Source organism: Vicugna pacos, chromosome 21 (genome assembly GCF_048564905.1).
Source record: "Vicugna pacos chromosome 21, VicPac4, whole genome shotgun sequence".
In the NCBI taxonomy this organism is placed as follows: domain Eukaryota; kingdom Metazoa; phylum Chordata; class Mammalia; order Artiodactyla; family Camelidae; genus Vicugna; species Vicugna pacos.
In genome coordinates, this window is record NC_133007.1 from 25,962,939 (window position 1) to 25,980,816 (window position 17,878).

Here is a 17,878-nt window from a genome sequence, read left to right on the forward strand (position 1 = left end):
CTTTGGAAAAATGTATATTTAAACCATCGTCTGTTAAGAGCAGCTTTTACCAATCTAAAGTCACTTTGTCGGCTTAGGAAAATAGAAATGCATAACGTATGGCTCATTTTTCTCCATCTCCATGTTTATATTACATTTAAATTCAAATTTTCTAATTCGCTTTTACTTTTAAATATTTAATGTTTATTACACAGAAATCTACAAGATGCTGAGCAACATTCAATTTATGAGACAAGCAATGTGTGCTTAGCATTTTCAGGATATAAAAGCACTTTCACATACCTTATTCCATTTGATCTTTAAAACCGCCCTGTGAACTGTACATTATTATTGTCCTCATTCTCAGACGCATAAGGATCAGAAAGGTTAAGTGACTGCCCTAAGATTACACAGCCAATTTAGATCGAGTCAGGCTTCAAACTTCAAATCCTACATTTTTTCATGATCTCATGCAAAACCACAGCTTTCTTCTCTTGAAGTTTTACCATTTTTAAAATAAAATAGAAAACTTTCATATTTTTGAACCTTCAATCACAGCTGTCAGGAAACCACAGCCTTGGGCCAAATCCAATCCACCACTTTTTTTTTTCTGCAAGTTTTATTATAACAGCCATGCACATTCATGTACTTGCTGTCTTAAGGCTGCTTTCATGCTCATGCTACAATGGCAGAGATGAGTGTTTGCAATAGAGGCATATGGTGTTCAAAGCTAAAATATTTGCTATCTGACCCTTTACAGAAAAAGTTTGCACACCCTTCTTCTATAGCAATAATTCTCAATTCTGATTGCATGAGAGATTCAACTGGAAAGTGACTTTTTCTTTTTCTTTTTCTTTTTTAAACTACTAATGCAATGCCTGGCCCACCCCAGATGAACAAAATCAGAATCTCTGAGATTGAGATTAAAGCATCAATTTTTTTAAAGATGATTATAATATGTACCCAAGGCCAAAAAAGACTGTTCCATGGCATTGAGTAGATTCAGGATGTGCTCATTTTCAGAAAATGTGCTTGAAGGTGAGAGGAGAACCCCCACCACACAAATACCTCCAAAATGTGCCAACATCTTTTCATCCATGGGGCTTCAATGTTATCAGTGAGGTCATCCCCTCAGCAGAGGCCTTTCCTATTGATAGCTGTTATTAGGAACTCAAAATCTGAAGGCATGCCCTAACTGTGACCTTTTTTTTTTTCTGCTCCTTAATAGTTCAATTTGTTTATTTAAAAAAATTTTGGTCGCCTATAGACTTGACAGGAAGCTTGGTACATTAAGCTAAAATTGCCTCATACCCCTTAGGGAATCCTTTACATCTTATTTTAAATAATGAAAATAACTTATTAGGATTTTTTAATCATAAAAGCATTAAATGTTAATTATAAAAAAGTTTTAAAATACAGATAAGCAAAACAGAAGTATCGTCCATAATCCTACCACCAAAATAGAAGTACTGCATATCCATGTAGAGACTGTAAGACCATGCTGTCCCCTCTGCTTCGGAACCTATTTCACTTATTAATATATCCCTTTCAATCAGTCATTACAAATACAAAATTTAAGGGATCTATCACCTGCTAATAATTATGGCACCAACATTTATGGACCACTGACTTTGTGCCAGGCAGGTGGAGGGTGACCGCCATTACTCACGAGCTAAATAACCCCACGCCCTTCAGGCTGGCAGCAATAACAGCTGGACAACACCAAGCTCTGGTGACGACACAGGCGCTCTTACGCTGGTGCTGCCGGTGGGAGTGCTGGCCAGTCTACCTGCCTGGTCAAGCTGTGGGCCCTGGGTGGCCCTGACCCCACATCCAGGCGCAGGTCCTGGGGACACACGTGTGCACATGGACATGCTTACAAGCTGGTTCACTGTGGCTCTGTTTAAAGTAGCAAAAAGTGGGAAACCATTCATTTGAGCCACGGGACTTGACATTTTTGCAGATAAAAAATGGTCAACCACCAGGAATTTCTTACCGTACAACCTAAGCACCTGTATGTATACTGGTATGGCACGCATGTGCCAACATGGATATGTTATTTTATAAGATATGAAATGATAAAAACCACAGACAAACATACATCAAGAGAAAGGGACTGACAGCTGCCTCCCCATGGCCTGGGCTCCCTTCTTCCTCGGACACACCCTGGACCCTGTCATTCCCAATGACTGCGTGTCCCTCTGAATGGCAATTTCCAGCCCTAACCACCTCTAACCACCTCTCTCACTCACCCCTCTAGTTCTTCATCTCCACTCCCTGGTTCTTCATCTCCACTCCCTGGTTCTTCATCTCCACTCCCTGGTTCTGTGACCCTTCAAACCCTGACACTTTTCCACCATCCTGCAAACTCCCGATCTGTCCTGGCTCTCCTACTATCCGCTCTGCCCCACCACACCCCACCCCACCCTACCCCACCCCTGCTTTCCTCTTCACGCCATGACTTATCGCTGCAGTCACTTCCCTGTGCAGAGTGCTTCAGGGCATTCCTACTCTGTATTCCTAATTATCAGATCCCTGGTCTCCCAAATAGAACTACTGCAGTCTACTTCTCTTCTCAAACCTTCCATACCCTCTTTCTACTCAGCTGATAAGCCTGATTCTTATTTTGCTAGGAAGAGAGAGGCCATCAAAAGGGAACACCCACACCCTGCTGCCGCATCAGCCAACCTCCCTGCACCCGTGCGCACCCCTCCACGTGGAAGACCTGTCCTTGCTCCGGACCAACCCCCCTCACCTCCTCAAGGTCTCTGATGCTAAATTATCTCCTCTCTCCTGCATCAACTTCCCTTCCCACTGGATGAGCTACAAATGAGCTCTAATATGTGCTGTCTTAATACTTACAGATGTGTAACACCTCTGACCCCAGATCCCCCTCCTGCTGCCACCCCACTTCCTACCCTCCTTTCTACAAAATTCTTGAAAAGTTCTGCACTCACTGTCTTCACTTCCTCTAATTCATTCAATAATTATTAAGTGCATACTCTGTGTTCAAAAATATCTTAGATGCAGGGAATAGAATACTCAAAAACCTCTCGCCACTCCCGGGCTGCTCTTAATCTGGGGAAGACATAATCAGTAAGATGAATGAGTCGTGTGCATGGTAAGTTCAATGGCAATCAGTAGTAAGGAGACATATAAAGTCAGAGAGGGAACAGGAGGAGGGCTGTAATCTAGGGAGAACGGCCAGGCAGGCCTTCGGAGGTGACATCTGAGCAGAGGAGGCCAATACGTGGAAGAAGAGCGTGCCAAGCAGAGGAAACAGTAAGTGCAAAGGCCCTAAGATAGGGTTGGGGTCTCGCAAGGAGGCCAGCGAGGCTGCAGTGGAGTGAGCAAGGGAGAGGGCAGAGGAGACACGGGCACCAGACCGCAGGGGACCAGCTCGAGTGCAGACTCTGGCGCTTCCTAAGAGGGAACCCACTGGGGGCTCCTGAGTGAAGGGACGCCAGGACCCGCTTACTCCCGCTGCAGTGTGAGGACGACACTGAAGGGGCCCAAGGGCAGGAGGGAAACAAGCCAAGAGGCCACTGCAGGAATCCAGGTGAGGGCGGTGGCCCCGATCAGGGTGACAGCAGTGGGCGTGATGGGAGGTGTTCAGACTCCGCATATATTGAACTTTTTGTGATAAAACACTCGAAACATGCAGAGTAGTAGTGAGTACAAGGAGCCCCCACAAATTTCAACACCATCACCAAATTTCAACAACTATCAATCAACATTTTGCCGTAACTGTTTCACCCAACTCTCCACCTCTGATTTGCTAGTGTCTTAAAGCCAATCCCAGGCATCATGTCATTTCACCCTTCAATACTTCACACCTCAAAAAAGGATGCTTTCTTATGTAAATACAATAACATTGTCAAACTACAAAAATTAACAACAGCTTCTTACCAACTAATAGCAAATGTCGCCAACCATCTCAAAAATATCTTTTCAGTGTTGTTTTTCTACCAGTCAAGATCAGAATATGGTCTACTCACCGCTAGGTTGTCATTTCTCTTAAGTCTCTTCTACATCTCTTTAAATCTGTATCAGATCCCCTACCTTAATTTTTCCATGACTTTAACTTGTTAAAGAAAGCAGCTCAGCTCTTCTGTAGACACGAGGACTGGTTCCTTATGGTAGCATTTAACTTGATCTTCTTTTCCCCGCCCCCTATTTCATTCAGACTAGAAATTAGCCATACAGCTTTCAGATACAGGTTATCACTTAACTTTTTTTTTTTTTTTTTTTTTGGCTAGAATGCTTCCTAGCTGATGTATCGTCTTCAGTAATATCGCATCAATTTAGGAGGCTTCTGTCTGGTTGTCTCTTTCAGTGATGCTAAATTAATCCACAAATTCAGAGAGTGACAGCCTGATCCCTCCCTTGTAAAACTGCCCATCAGGGTTTTACTTAATGAATTTACCATGCTCTGATAACTGCTGTCTGAAACAGGTATTTTATTATGGTTTACAAAATGATGGTTTTCTACCGTTTCTTATGCATTTACAGGCTAGCGTTCCTCTGTAAAGAAGAACCTTCTCTCATCCACTTAGGGTCATTTGTTTGCCCTGAAATAGTTATTTGTGTTGGAAAAGCAACACTTATTCTTTCCCTTTCATACCAAGTTTTCTATTAATGAACTACTGTCTTGCCACCTTCTATGCGTCCAGCGAATTTTGTTTTCTTTAGGTATTATTTCTTTAGGTATTACTACAAATTATTGCTTTTTATCATCAGTAAGTCTTAATCAAAGGTAGTCAGTATTTTTGAAGTACAAATTGTCCCATCTTTGGCCTGTGGAACCCCCATTTTTGCTTGTTCTTGTGTCTTTTTATCTTTATTTGGAAACTTTCAAACACATAAACAGTGTAACAAACTCTATATACCTATCACTCAGCCTTCATAATTCTCAACTCATGGACACTGATTTCATCTACACCTCTCCCTGCCACGAGGCTGTTCTGAGACAAATCTCAAACACCTCATCGCTACATCTGCAAACATTTCAGCACGTAGCTCCAACAAACAAGTATCTCACCTCTGATTACCACCTCTCCAGGCCTTGCAATCAAACCTTTGAGAGCTTTCTGGCATTAACAGCTCCAGACCCGGAATCAGCCATTTCCCTAAGAAGGCCTAGTCCTTTTCAGTGGGGAGTGGTACTGAAAGTGAATAACCTAGGAGCCAGGGGTTTACGGTCATTGGGTTGTTCCAGCACCAAGGCCTTTCAAAGAACAGTTAGGAGATATCTTTGAAAGGGAAAATAGTCATTGTTATCATGGATTTCAACTCATATATAAGAGCTACACATAGTTTTTATTTAATTTCATTTACTTTTATATCTTTTTTCTTATGCTGGAAATCTTTACTCCTAACACATTAATTACTTGCTGTATCCTACTTTAAATACTTAACAGGTTCAAATAACACCAAGATTATTACAGACAACAAAATTACTGAGTAAAGTTCAAGATTTCTTTGCAGTTTTTTTGTCCTTATATCTTACTGAGGACATACAGCTAAAATACCATATTCTAAGGTCAATTTGAACAATTCTCTTCCCTGACATCAAACTGGTTATGGCACTAATTTGTTTTCAGTTTTTAGGGAATACTTAATTTTAATACATAATTTTGATTTCCTTAATTATGAAAACCTTTATGTATTTAAAAGTTAGAACAAAAACACAAGGTAAATTCAGAAGCTGTGCCTCCATCTCCCTCCTACTGTTTTTTCCTTCCCTCCCCCACAGGTCACCATCTTTATTCTCTTTTTATCCTTCCATTGTTTATTTTGGCAAATTCAAAGAGAGATTCCATTCTCCTCCTCCATTCTGATACAAAAGACTGTTTGATCCTAGGTATATTTTTATACCTGCTGACAGACTGAATGTGAAGTGTGAAAAACACGTGAGGTCTGAAAGGAGAGTACCTCTCAGGTTCGGGGCCGCTTGCTGAGAGGGGGAAGACTGGGAGGAGCGGGCTGGACACAGTAAGTCTGAAACGCCTATTAGTTGCCCAAGTAGAGATAAGAAGTAGGCAACTGAATATACAAGTTCAGAGTCCACGGGCAAGACACAAGCTGGGAATACGGATAACTGGTCATGACTGTGGTCTACTACCACGGTCACGTCTCCTGCACTCATGACACTTGTATTTCTTGCCAATTCTTATGTCTTTTTTCCTTGCCTTACTGTGCTGACCAAGACCACCGGCACAATGCTGACAGAAAGAGCAACAGCTGGCATCCACATCTTGTTCCTGAACTCACAGGGAAAGCTCTCAAAGCCACATCACTAAGTATTATATTTGCTGTACACTGTCAAGTCCTTAATTCATCCAGTGAATGTGTTTTGAAGTAAAGGCTCAATTTCATTTTTCCTGCGTGGATAACGAAATGTCTCAGAAGCAGTTTACTGAAAAGTTCCTTCTTTCCTAACCGCTCTGCAATGCCACCTGGTTTTTATACCCACACACCAAGTGTTCGCGTATGTACAGGTCTATTTCTGGACTTTAGTCTGCTCCATCTGTCGACTATGAGCAACGCACTCACATCACGGTCCTCCTTACTACAGTGGAAAATTTGTTCTCCTCTCTGTCCCCTTATTCTTCTTCAGAAAGGTGCAGTTATTCATGGGACTGTAAATGTAAATTTTAGAATCAGCTTCTCAAGTTCTTTGGAAAACCTTTGCGTATTTTGATCACAATGGCACTGAATCTATGTATCAATTTAAGGATCATAAAACTGATTCTTCTTATCCATGTCTTTATGTAGGTCTGCCTTAATGTCTTTCAGTAAAGTGTCGTCTTCTGTACGTACGTCTTGCACAACTTTCACTAGATTTATTTCTAGCTCTTTGTATTTTGGGCTCCTCTTCCAAAGAAATACAACTAACTTTTGTATATTTATCTTATATTCAACCACCCTATTAATTCTCAATAATTCTAACATGTCCAGGAGTCTTTAAAGCTTTCAACTTAGGCAATCATCTGCAAATAATGAGAGTTTTATTTTTTTCTTTCCAATTCTTACACCCTTTTTTCCCCTCAGTCGCTGTAGCTAAGAACAAAATGTTAAACAGAAGAAGTGATAGAGATACTCATGTCACGCTCTTGACTTTAAAATATTTGTTTCCCAAATGATAATGTTTTCTGTGTATTTCTTGTGGACACACTTTATCAGATTTTGGAAGTTTCCTTCTATTCACAGTTTAAATCTGTTTAAATGTTTTTTTGTGAATTGGGTTTTTAACTTTACCAAAGATTAAACTGTAGCTTGAAGGTTCCCAAACCATGCACGTAATGTGAATTTAAACCCCAATTCACATGTAACCAGGCCTACTGTTACATGTTCTTAGGGTCATTGCGTAGCTCTATCAGCCTCAGATCCAGGCCAAGGCAGAATAACTTCCTCAACACCACCCTGGGCCAATGAGCAAAGCTTCTGTGGTTCACACTTTCACTGAGGGTCCAGCCCTTCAAGGATCCTGCTTTTGCAGTGATGTCTGCAATTAGCACTCTTCTTCTCACATGGGCCCAGGCTGTCATATCCTGTCCTGACATGGCTGTTCTAATCCAATCCACCCTTCGGGTTTTGAGGCAGGCAAAGACCCCAGGGCATTGGCCAGGCTCTTCTGGTTTTTCACTTACTGCTTATATGAGGCCCTCTTAGTTCTTCTTACCTTCTTAAGTCTCAGCTATATATTTAAAAATGGTATTTCTTATATTTTAGCCCCTATTTCCAAGTATTTTCTTGTGAGAGGGTTTTCAAGTTATCCAATCTATTGTAATTATGGAAACAGAAGCATCTGAATGTTTTATATCCATTTGGCAACATGAAGGTTTTACTCATACACTCAGCAAGACCAGTTTCAAAAAACTAGTGAGGGTAGAAAGCAAACTAATGGGTTCAAGAATAAGTGTATGATGAGGGGTGGGAAGGGATAAATTGGGGGTTCAAGATTTGCAGATACTAACTACTATATATAAAACAGATATACAAGTTTATTCTGTATAGCACAGGGAACTATATTCAATATCTTGTAATAGCCTATAATGAAAAGGAATATGAAAACTAATACATGTATGTATATGTATGACTGAAACATTCTGTACACCAGAAACTGACATACACATTGTAAACTGACCATACTTCAATTAAAAAAAAAATAATAAGTCTTGAGATTAAAAAGAAAATGAGTAAGTGTGTAATCAATTTCAAAACTCACTACAAAGCTATAGTACATGCACAGTTCTGGCGAAAGGACTGATACACAGATCAATGGAATAGAAGGAAACTCCAGAAATAAACTGCTACGTCTATGGGCAACTGATTTTCAACAAGGGTGCCAAAATAATTCAATGAGGAAAAAACAATCTTTTTAACAAATGATGCTAAGACAACTGAATAAAAAGAATGAAACTGACCCCACCTCACATCATACACAAGAATGAATTCAAAAAGGATCATTGACTGAAATAAGAGCTAAAACTATAAAACTGTTAGAAGAATGTGTAAGTATAAATCTTTGTGATTTTGGATTAGGCAATGGATTCTTAGATATGGCACCTAAAGCACAAGCAACCAAAAAACAAAAATAGAAAATTCAAATTAATCAAAATTAAACTTCTGTGTATCAAAGGATACTATAGAAAAAGTAAACATACAACTGATAGGAGAAAATATTTGCAGATCATATATATGATGAGAAACCTGTATTCAGAATATCTAAAGAACTCTCACAACTCAGTAATAAAAAGACAAACTGATTTTAAAATGCTCAAAGGATGTGAATAGATATATCTCCAAAGAGGATATACAAATGGACAAAAAGCACATGAAAAGATGTTTGTTAATTATTAAGAAAATGCAAGTCAAAACCACAATGATACCACTTCACATCCACTAGATGACTTTAATCAAAAAGACAGATAGCAGGGATGGCGGGGGCAGTAAATTAGGAGTTTGAGATGAACAGATACACACTACTATATATAAAATAGGTAAACAACAAGAATCCCAACTGTACAGCACAGGGAACTATATTCAGTATCTTGTAATAACCTGTGATGGAAAAGAATCTGAAACAGATATATATGTATATAACTGAATCACTTTGCTGTACACCTGACACTAACACAACACTAAATCAACTATACTTCAATAAAATTTTTATAAAAAATATGTATTAGCCACCTTAAAATACCAGATACCTGCCAAAACAAAAAAAAGACAGTAACAGGCCTCTCTCACTCCCTTGTCTTCGGAGACGGCCCGCACTCTGTCTACAGAGTGTGTAGCTACTTTTACTTTAACCTGAGCAGCCAAACCCTACACCTCGTGGCCTTTTTCTCGGCTTCTGAAACAGCCTACACTCTACGTAGTGTGCATCTCTCTAAATAAATCTACCTTTACTCGAAAAAAGAGACAATAACAGGTTTGGGGGAGGAAGTGGAGAAATTGGAATCCTCATACGTTGCTGCTATGAATGTAAAATGGTACAACTGTTTTGGTAAACAGTTTGGCATAGAGCTGTCATGTGACCCAACAATTTCACTCCTAGGTATACACCCATAACAACCACAACATAGGTTTACACAAAAAGTTGTACACCAATGTTCAGAGCAGCATTATTCATGATAGCCAAAAAGTGGAAACAACCTAAAAGTCCAATGATAAATGGATAAACTGCGGTATATCCATATGAATATTTTAGCAATAAAAAGGAATGAAGTACTGAGGCATGCTATGACACGTATGAGCCCTGAAAACATTACATTCTAAGTGAAAGAAAACACAAAATGCCACGCATTGTATGATTTCATCTACGTGAAATATCCAGAATAGGCAAACCCATAGAGACAAAAAGTAGATTAGTGGTGCCAGGGGCAGAGAGGAAGAGAGAAGGAGGGACTGCTAATGAGTATGACATTTATTTTTGGGTGATGAAAATTTTCTGGAATTAGTGGTGATGGATGCACAACCCTGTGAATATACTAAAAACCACTGAATTTCATGCTCTAAAATAGTGAATTTTATGGTATGTGATTTATAGCTTAATAAAAAAAAGTGTTAATACAATGAAAAGTAAAAAATAACAAATGCAGGCTAATGTTATTGCTATGAGTAATGAGTCATCTTTCATCTTTGATCCAAGACTTTCATCTTCTACCAACAACCATGGAACTGCTGCAGGCTAATTTGTTGGTTTGCAAGTACGGTAAAGTCTCAGAGATTTAGTTCTCAGTTCTTGACAGAGCATTAATGTCATAATCAGAAATTTCTTTTTAAAATCCTACTTCTTTAGCTCAAGTCTTTCCTCTTCTATGAGACTGGTCTAAGTTTGTAAGTTGGAAGGAAGCACTGCAGGGAAGGCTGCTGCTCTCCTGGGAAGGGGACAAGGACCAAAGGTGCCCTATACCACGGTGTGGGACAGCGTGGCCAAGCCAGCCCCAGGTGCTGGGCTGTGAAACAGGGTCGACCAGAGAGAGGAGGCAGAGCCTCTCCATACCACGCCTCCCCCAGATCCTGCAGAACTATCTGCAGGGCTCCCCCGGACCATTTCACGGTAGAGCAACATGTTGTACCACCCTGCCAGGAAGAAGGGGAATCAGCCTCAGCAGTCTCTTCTATCAGATGCCAAGAATCCCCCAACCTGCTCCTTTGATTGAATATGATTTCACTTTTGAGTCAAAATGAATTACTGTATTCTCTGTGCTCCAATACCATTTTCTTCTCTCTTTGTTGGATAAACACATAACAGTCCATCTTTTATTACAGCGAGCTATGTACATGTCTTATTGATTATGTGGTTCTTAGGGACAAGTGGACATGGATTCAGCTCTTGTCTGACCACTCAGTAGGTCGGTGTACATGGCTGAGGGATCCGACGTCTTAAAGCCTTGGCTGCCTCATCTCCAACTTGGAGACACCACCCACCCACCACCCAGGGTTATTATAAGAATTTAATAAAACCACACTAATGGAGCATTTAGTCTATTTCCTGGAGCATGCCTGATAATTAAAATATAATAAGGGATGTAAAAAGAACAAGGTACAACTTGGGCAGAGAAGAGTGAGTTTAGCTGATTGGCAAGGCGGGGATGAGACCAGGAAATCTTTGAAAAATGTCTGGCGTGCAGGAGGGGCTCCACGAGATTCAGTTTCTCTCATCCTTCGTCTGAGATTGAGCTTGAGTGCAAGGACTGGGTTATTCATCTTTTCCTGTGCTGAGTGAGCCTCAGGCACATTATTTCGCATAATGTGAAAATTTTAAATGCTCAAAAAAAAAAAATAGCCAGGGGATGCTTCAACTCAGTAGATTACTTCCATTTTCCTTTTGTCTGACTTCAAATACACTTATTACAAATTTTAAGCGCTTATATGTTCTATAATCATTTCAGGTTTGTTGATCTGGCCCCCCAGATAAAAAGGAAAATTTCTGGAGTCAAAAGTGTAGTTGTTTACATTCTACTAAGTACACAGCCAACTGACTGAACTGGTTCATTTAACTCTTTTTTTTTTTTAATGGAGGTACTGGGTATTGAACCTCACACATCCTAAGCACACACTACCACTGAGCTATACTCTCCCACCCCAAACTGCTTCATTTCAAAGTAAAATGAGTGAAGTTTTTTGGCTGAGACTCCACTGCTCCCTAAGACCAAAGGATCAGTAATTGAACTCTAACAAGGCCCCTTCCTGAAGGGAAGCCGCCTGACTGCAGCCCCTCCACCCAAAGTAGAAAGGAGGGTGACCACTCCTCCAGGTTTGCATGGATGGTTGCACGCACTAAACTGGGAGAGTCCAAGGCCCTGTCATGAGGTGGTCAGCCTCGTCACCAGCTAGTGACTGCTCACACATTGTTACTGTCAGGTGTAAGTCATACGGGGGAAACCAAAGAAGATAAACAACAGCCGTCCACAGAGAGTGAAGCATACATACCTCAGAGACATCCAGTGGGAGGTTGCCAACATACACCTCTGTCTCTCTTTTCTTGAGTCCTAAGAAGAAAAACAGCATAAAAAAGGCAGGTGGAGGGTTAGAGGACTTAGAACATGTGATAAGCAACCCATTTTCCTCAATGTTAAAACATACACACTCCCCTACAAATGTTCCATGCTCCCCTGCCTCCCAACCCCATGAACAATAAATGAATGGTTACACAGCACTCAGTCGGTCAGCAGACACCCAGTCATGGAAGTGGTCCAGTGGTAAGTGCTGGCCGTGGACATCACTGCCTTCAAGGCAGGAGCCCACTCTCCTGCAGGGTGGGAGGACACGAGTCATCAGCATACCAGGAATCCAGTGCTTTCAATGGAGTATTATGAAGTTTCAGGACCAAAGAGGGTAGTATTTCAGAGTTAACATTCAGCTGAAGGAGGGAAGGAAGAGGGGTCGTGCAGGAGGGAGGTGGAAGGGAATACAGGCAGAGGGCACAGCACACGCAAAGGCATGGAGACATGAAATGGCCTGGCACGCTTGGGAGGCTGCATGCAGTTGGCAACAGCTAGACTGCACGCTGCGTGTGGGTGAGCGGTGAGAGTCCAGGCAAGAAGGCAGGCCAGGCCAAAGGCTGGGATCTCGCTGACCTTCGTGCAGTCCTCAGGCCGGGAGAAGTGGGTGAAGGGTTTGACCAGAGAGGTGACTGCAACACAGCTAGGTTTTAGAAAGATGTCTCTGGAGATGGGGGAGGGTGAAATGGAAGGAGGTAAGGATTAAAGAGAAGCATGGGATTGGGAGCAGCTGATGTGACAGTGACCAAGCGTCTGCACTGTGGCCGAGGCAGGTGGATGCATCCGTGACTGAAAGGAACCTTGGCGGCTGAATGGAGCCAGGGCAGGGTTAGGTGGATCCCAAGTTTCATGCTTGAAAAGAAACTGAGTAGATTAATCGGGATCCAGGTCATAGAAGGAGCATCCCAACACCAGCAAAGCCCCGGCAGCTCACCTGGAGACTTCTGCTCCGCCAACGCTCCATTCTTCCCAAACAGCTGAGCAGAGGGTCGGAAGTCACTGCTGCTCCAAGACCTGTCAAACACAGGTCTTAGCGCCGCACCTCCCAAGGCCAAACTCCAATAAAAGGACTTTGGGCATAAGAAGCAGGGTCCTGCATAAGCCTCCACACCCTCTCCTGATGGAGGGTTTCCCTTCCTCCTTCCAGACTCAGGTTCCAAGCCAGGAAGCCCTCCACTGGACCTTTTTATTTGCTAATTGTTAAAGCACACTTACGGTTAGAATCAACACGCAAGGAATGCTGCGGGGGTGACTCCTAAGCTCTGGGCAAGGTGAGGCAGGAGCAAGAGAAAGAGCAGGCGGCAGGGTGGAGGGAGGCTTGTTTATCAGCAAAAGGAAGCAACTTACATGCTGCAGTTTCTTTCCAACAGGATCTCCTGCAAAGCCAACGAGCCACAGTTAAAGGAACGCCGAGACCATCCACCATCGCAATTCTGACTAGGTACTGCGGCAGGCAGAATCATCCCCTCTCCGCTCCCCGCACAAAGTGGTCCATATCCTGATCCCTGGAACCTACTAAGGGTTCTGGCCACCAATTCTACTGTGAGCAAAGGGAGGGGGCAGTTTTTCTACATCACCAAGCAATGCTCCAGACACCAGCTGGTTGTCCTACAATTCTGACACTATCTACCCAGAGACAGCATCAGATTCCACAGGGTAAGGGCTCAGTCCCGCAGGACTCTCCCCAGCCCACCCCAACTTCAGACACCAGTTGCCTGCAGGTCCAGGTTGTCATTTGTGTTTCTGACTGACCTGTCATAGACTGGAAGTTCCCAGAGCCCCTCCTTCGGTGTGCCATCAGTTTGCTAGAGTGGCTCACACCTCAGGAGACATATTTTCCCTACTAGATCGCCATTTAGTTAAAAGGGATATAACTCAGGAACAGCCAGATGGAAGAGACACACAGGGCAAAGCATAAGGAAAGAGTGCGGGGCTTCCATGCTCCCCAAGTCTCTATCGTGTTCACCAACCCGGAAGCTCTCAGAATCTGTGCTTTTGGGGTTTTATGGAGGCTTCATTGCAGAGGCATGCTTGATTAAATCATTGGCCATCAGCGACTGGCTCAACCTCCAGCCCTTCTTCCCTCCCCAGAGGTGGGGGTGTGGGGGACGGAACTGAAAGCTCCTCTAATCGGCCAGCCCCCATCCTTAGGTTACCCAGGGGCTTTCCAAAAGCCAACTTATTAACATAACAAAAGACGCCCTTACTTCTCTTGGCACTTGAAATTTCAACGGTTTCAGGAGCTCTGTGCCAGACACCAAAGACCAAATGTATTATTTCTTATTATAAATCACAATATCACACCTACGAATATGTTTGGTTACATGGCAAGGGGGAATTAAGGCTGCTGATCAGCTGACTTTAACATAGAGATTATCCGTATGGGCCTAATGTCACCACAGGAGTCCTTTAAAGTGGAAGAGGGAGGCATAGAAGAGAGTCAGGTAAAGAGATGTGCCAACAGAGGCAAGATTAAAGCAATGCAACACGAGAACCGGGCCACCATTGGTTGCTGGCTTTGAAAGACGAGGAAGGGGACCAGAGAACACAGGCGGCCTCCAGAAGCTGGAAAAGGCAAGAAAACAATTCTCTCGCAAGCCTCCAGAAAGAACACAGCCCTGCTAACACCTTGATTTTAGCCCAGTGAGGCATGTGTCAGGCTTCTGACCTCCAGAATTGCAGGCTGTGTTGTTTAAGCCACTAAACAAGTGGTGATGTGTTACAGCAGCAAAGAGAAAACTAACACAGGTGCCACGAGTAACTTTAAAACCTGGCTGCCTAGGGACAGAACGGGGCCTCTGGAATTAGGCAGATGCAGCTGAGTCCGGCCCAGGGACTCTGAGCTTTTTACTTGTCAAAGACTTTGAGCATGTTTTACCTGTTAAATGGGAATCAAAAAGCCCAAGCCATAGATCACGAGAGTGACTTGCGATACAACACCTACAGCACCTGCCACGAATTAAGAGCTTGATAAATGACAACCACTGTTTTCATTTTTATAGATTTCAGGAATGCTTTCCTATGATCCTGCAGGGTATTACTGTCCCACTTTACAGATGAGAAAGTCAAAGCTCAAAGGCATCAGATGATTTGTTAGTTACAAAAGATACTAAGGTAATTCAGGTCTGTGACTCCAAAGCCTTGGTTCTTTTCCTACCAATAAGGAGGCTGTCAAAGTCATTTCAAAGAGGTTTTTTTTTCTTTACTGTAGGAGAAACACAAATTAAAATGTTAAAATTTAAAAGTAGTAACTCTTTCCTCTAAATTGTTCCCAGCTGTAGGCAGAAACAGCTTTAGCTGCAACTAAATTTAACTAGAACTCGAAGTGGTTAAGATAATTAAAAGACTGAGGTATTATGAATAAAAACAAAGATTTACAGGCATAATCAGGCTATGGGTGTTATTTCCCAATTTCCTGGTAATCCCTGGAAAAGTCTATGAGCTTCTGGAAGACGGCAGGCACCCACACATCCCAAGCAAAGGCCCAGCACAAATTTTTCAAAGATGCCATTAAGGGCCTACCACGTGCTACGCTGAACATCTAATGCTCATTTAATCCTCGTAGAAACTCTTCACAACTAGGCATTATTACCCCGTTGTACAAATGAAATCCTGGAGGCTCAGAGACTATAACATGGTATTTTGTCCAAGACCACTTAATTTATGCTTATAAATGGAAAAGTCTGTTTTTTCATTTCAGACCATATGACACCAAAGCCAAGAGCTTCCACTATTGCCTGGTCTGGAAAAGTATCTTATTTGTGTTTTTAAAAAGACAAAGAATATATAAAGAACTCTTACAACTCATCAATAATAAAAAGACAAGTAAACCCATTAAAAAGTGGACAAACCACCTGATAGACTTTTCTCCAAAAATGAACAAATGTCCAATAAGTACATGAAAAGATGCTCAACATCTTTAGTTATTAGGGAAATTAAACTCAAAGCCACATTATTGCTAGTGGGAATGTAAAGTGGTACAGTGTGGCAGTTTCTCAAAAAGTTAAACAGATAATTTCCTATGACTCAGCAGTTCCACTCCTGGGTATCTACTCAACTAAACTAAAACTGATAGTCACACAAAGACTTGTTCACAAATGTTCACAGCAACATTGTTCAGAATATCCAAAAGAGAAACATCCAAACCACCACCAACTGATGGATGAGTGGATTAAATTAAATGCTGTGAATGGAATACTATCTGGCAATATAAAAGGACTTAAGTATTGATAAATGCCACAACATGGACGAATTTCAAAAACACGACACTAACAGAAAAAGCCAGACACATAATATATGTTTCTACTTACATGAAAAGTCCAGAACAGTCAAATCTGTACTGACAAAATAGATGAGTGGCTGCCTAGGGTTGGGAAGCAGGGAAGGGGAATGAGAAGTAACTGCTAACAAAGTTTCCTTTTGGCTCCCCATACGTTCCAAACATGGAAATATTCTAAAATTAGATTGTGGTGATGGCTGTACTTTAAGTATACTAAATATCCTTGAATTGTATACTTAAAACTCATGAATTTTATGGTATGCAAATTTTATCTCAATAAAGGGCTTTTTTTTTTTTAAGTCAAGATACATTTTCAAGAATGGCTGGTGTAAGCATTTCTTTTGCTATTCCACCTCAAAAAACAACGCTCACACAAAGCCAATGAGTGACCAGGATCGTTCAGTCCCCACGGCTTGTACTGGATTTGGAGCATATTGTGTGAGCCTCAACAGCACGTTTAGATTTTTAAGCTAAAAAGTGTCTTTAATTGCTTCGAAAAGGAGGAAGATGGCACGGGCGTCTTTTAACGTAGTGCCCCACGGTTCTGCACAAAATGCTCCCACCTGCAGAGATTCAGTCTCTGCTGTCCACTCCCACCCACCATCTCCACTGAAACATTCTGCAGACTCACCAGGCAAGAACAAGCGACAAGTTCTGGGGGTAGCAGCGCGCCCCGCCACCCATGAGTGGAGATGAGGGGTGCAGTTTCCACTAACGCCTCCCAACGCCCAGGTCCCCGCCACTGCCCGCCCTGCAGCCCAAGGCCTGTAACCAAGAAGCCGTACCTCTCCCCGCGCCAGGCGCGTCCTACCTGCAGTCAGACGCCGAGCCTTCGCGCCTTCTCCCTACGTGCCCCGCCTCCTCCGAGATCCGCGGGGCGCGGGGCGGAGCCGCTCCTCCGCAGCCAATCCCCGGGCGGCTGCGGCCCGGGCCGGCGGGAACAGCTGGGTGCTCACTGCGCGACAACGGCGGTGCTTCGGCCGACCATAGCTGCACGGGCTACGGCGCGAGCGCCCGCTTTTAGTAGGCACTCCGCCAAACACACACACACACACAGAGCCCCAAAAAATACGCTTGCAGAGTGAGTGGAGCGAGTGACCGGGGCGTGCGCCTGGCTCCTTTTGGAGCGGAGGAGCTTCCTTCCTGGCTCAGGAGGTGCACGTGGCGCACTCGGGCTGCGTTTGAAGGCAGCGCCCGGCCGATAACCGCTCCAGAAAGATGGGGAGCTGCTTGTGCAAAAAGTGGGGGGCTCTTAGCACGCGGGCGCAACTAGTTAGTACGTAGAGCTGCTGCTCCTTTCCCCTGAACATGTACCCCAGGACTCTCCAATGCAGAAGCGTTGACCCTGGCGCCCCCGGATCTGGGCGGGAGGTAGCGGGCGGGGAGGCGCCAGCCTGGGAGGGGAGGCGCTCGCGGAGGGGGTGGGCCGCTGGCGGCCCACCGTCCGTCGCAGCGCTAGGGACACTCCCGCCGCCTCCGCTCCGTCCCCTCTGGTCCCCGGGAGTGTGGGCAGGTCTGTCCCGTGGCTTCCGTGGGCCCGGCCTCTCCCACTTCGGGAGGAAAAAGCAGGGGAAGCCCCCGGCGCCCGCCGCCTCCGGAGAGC

General features: G+C 43.4%; 1 protein-coding gene across 8 annotated transcripts in view; it reads right to left on the minus strand.

Annotated features, from left to right (window-relative positions):
- The window catches only part of TDRD10 (tudor domain containing 10), a 41,739-nt gene extending 24,069 nt beyond the window's left edge, over window positions 1–17,670 (minus strand). For 7 of the 8 annotated variants that reach the window (XR_012062821.1, XR_012062816.1, XR_012062817.1 and 4 more), the window contains exons 1-4: window positions 17,087–17,670; window positions 13,344–13,372; window positions 12,931–13,010; window positions 11,926–11,984 (exon numbers count right to left, since the gene is read on the minus strand). Coding sequence is in view for 1 of the 8 variants with exons in the window: in XM_015248272.3 (XP_015103758.1) it covers window positions 11,926–11,984; window positions 12,931–13,010; window positions 13,344–13,345 (141 nt within the window). In the remaining 7 variants the exon portion in view is untranslated. Of the gene's footprint in view, window positions 1–11,925; window positions 11,985–12,930; window positions 13,011–13,343; window positions 13,373–17,060 lie in introns of all 8 variants that reach the window. The other variant, XR_012062818.1, reaches the window with a different exon arrangement.
- Between the last annotated feature and the right edge of the window lie 208 nt (window positions 17,671–17,878).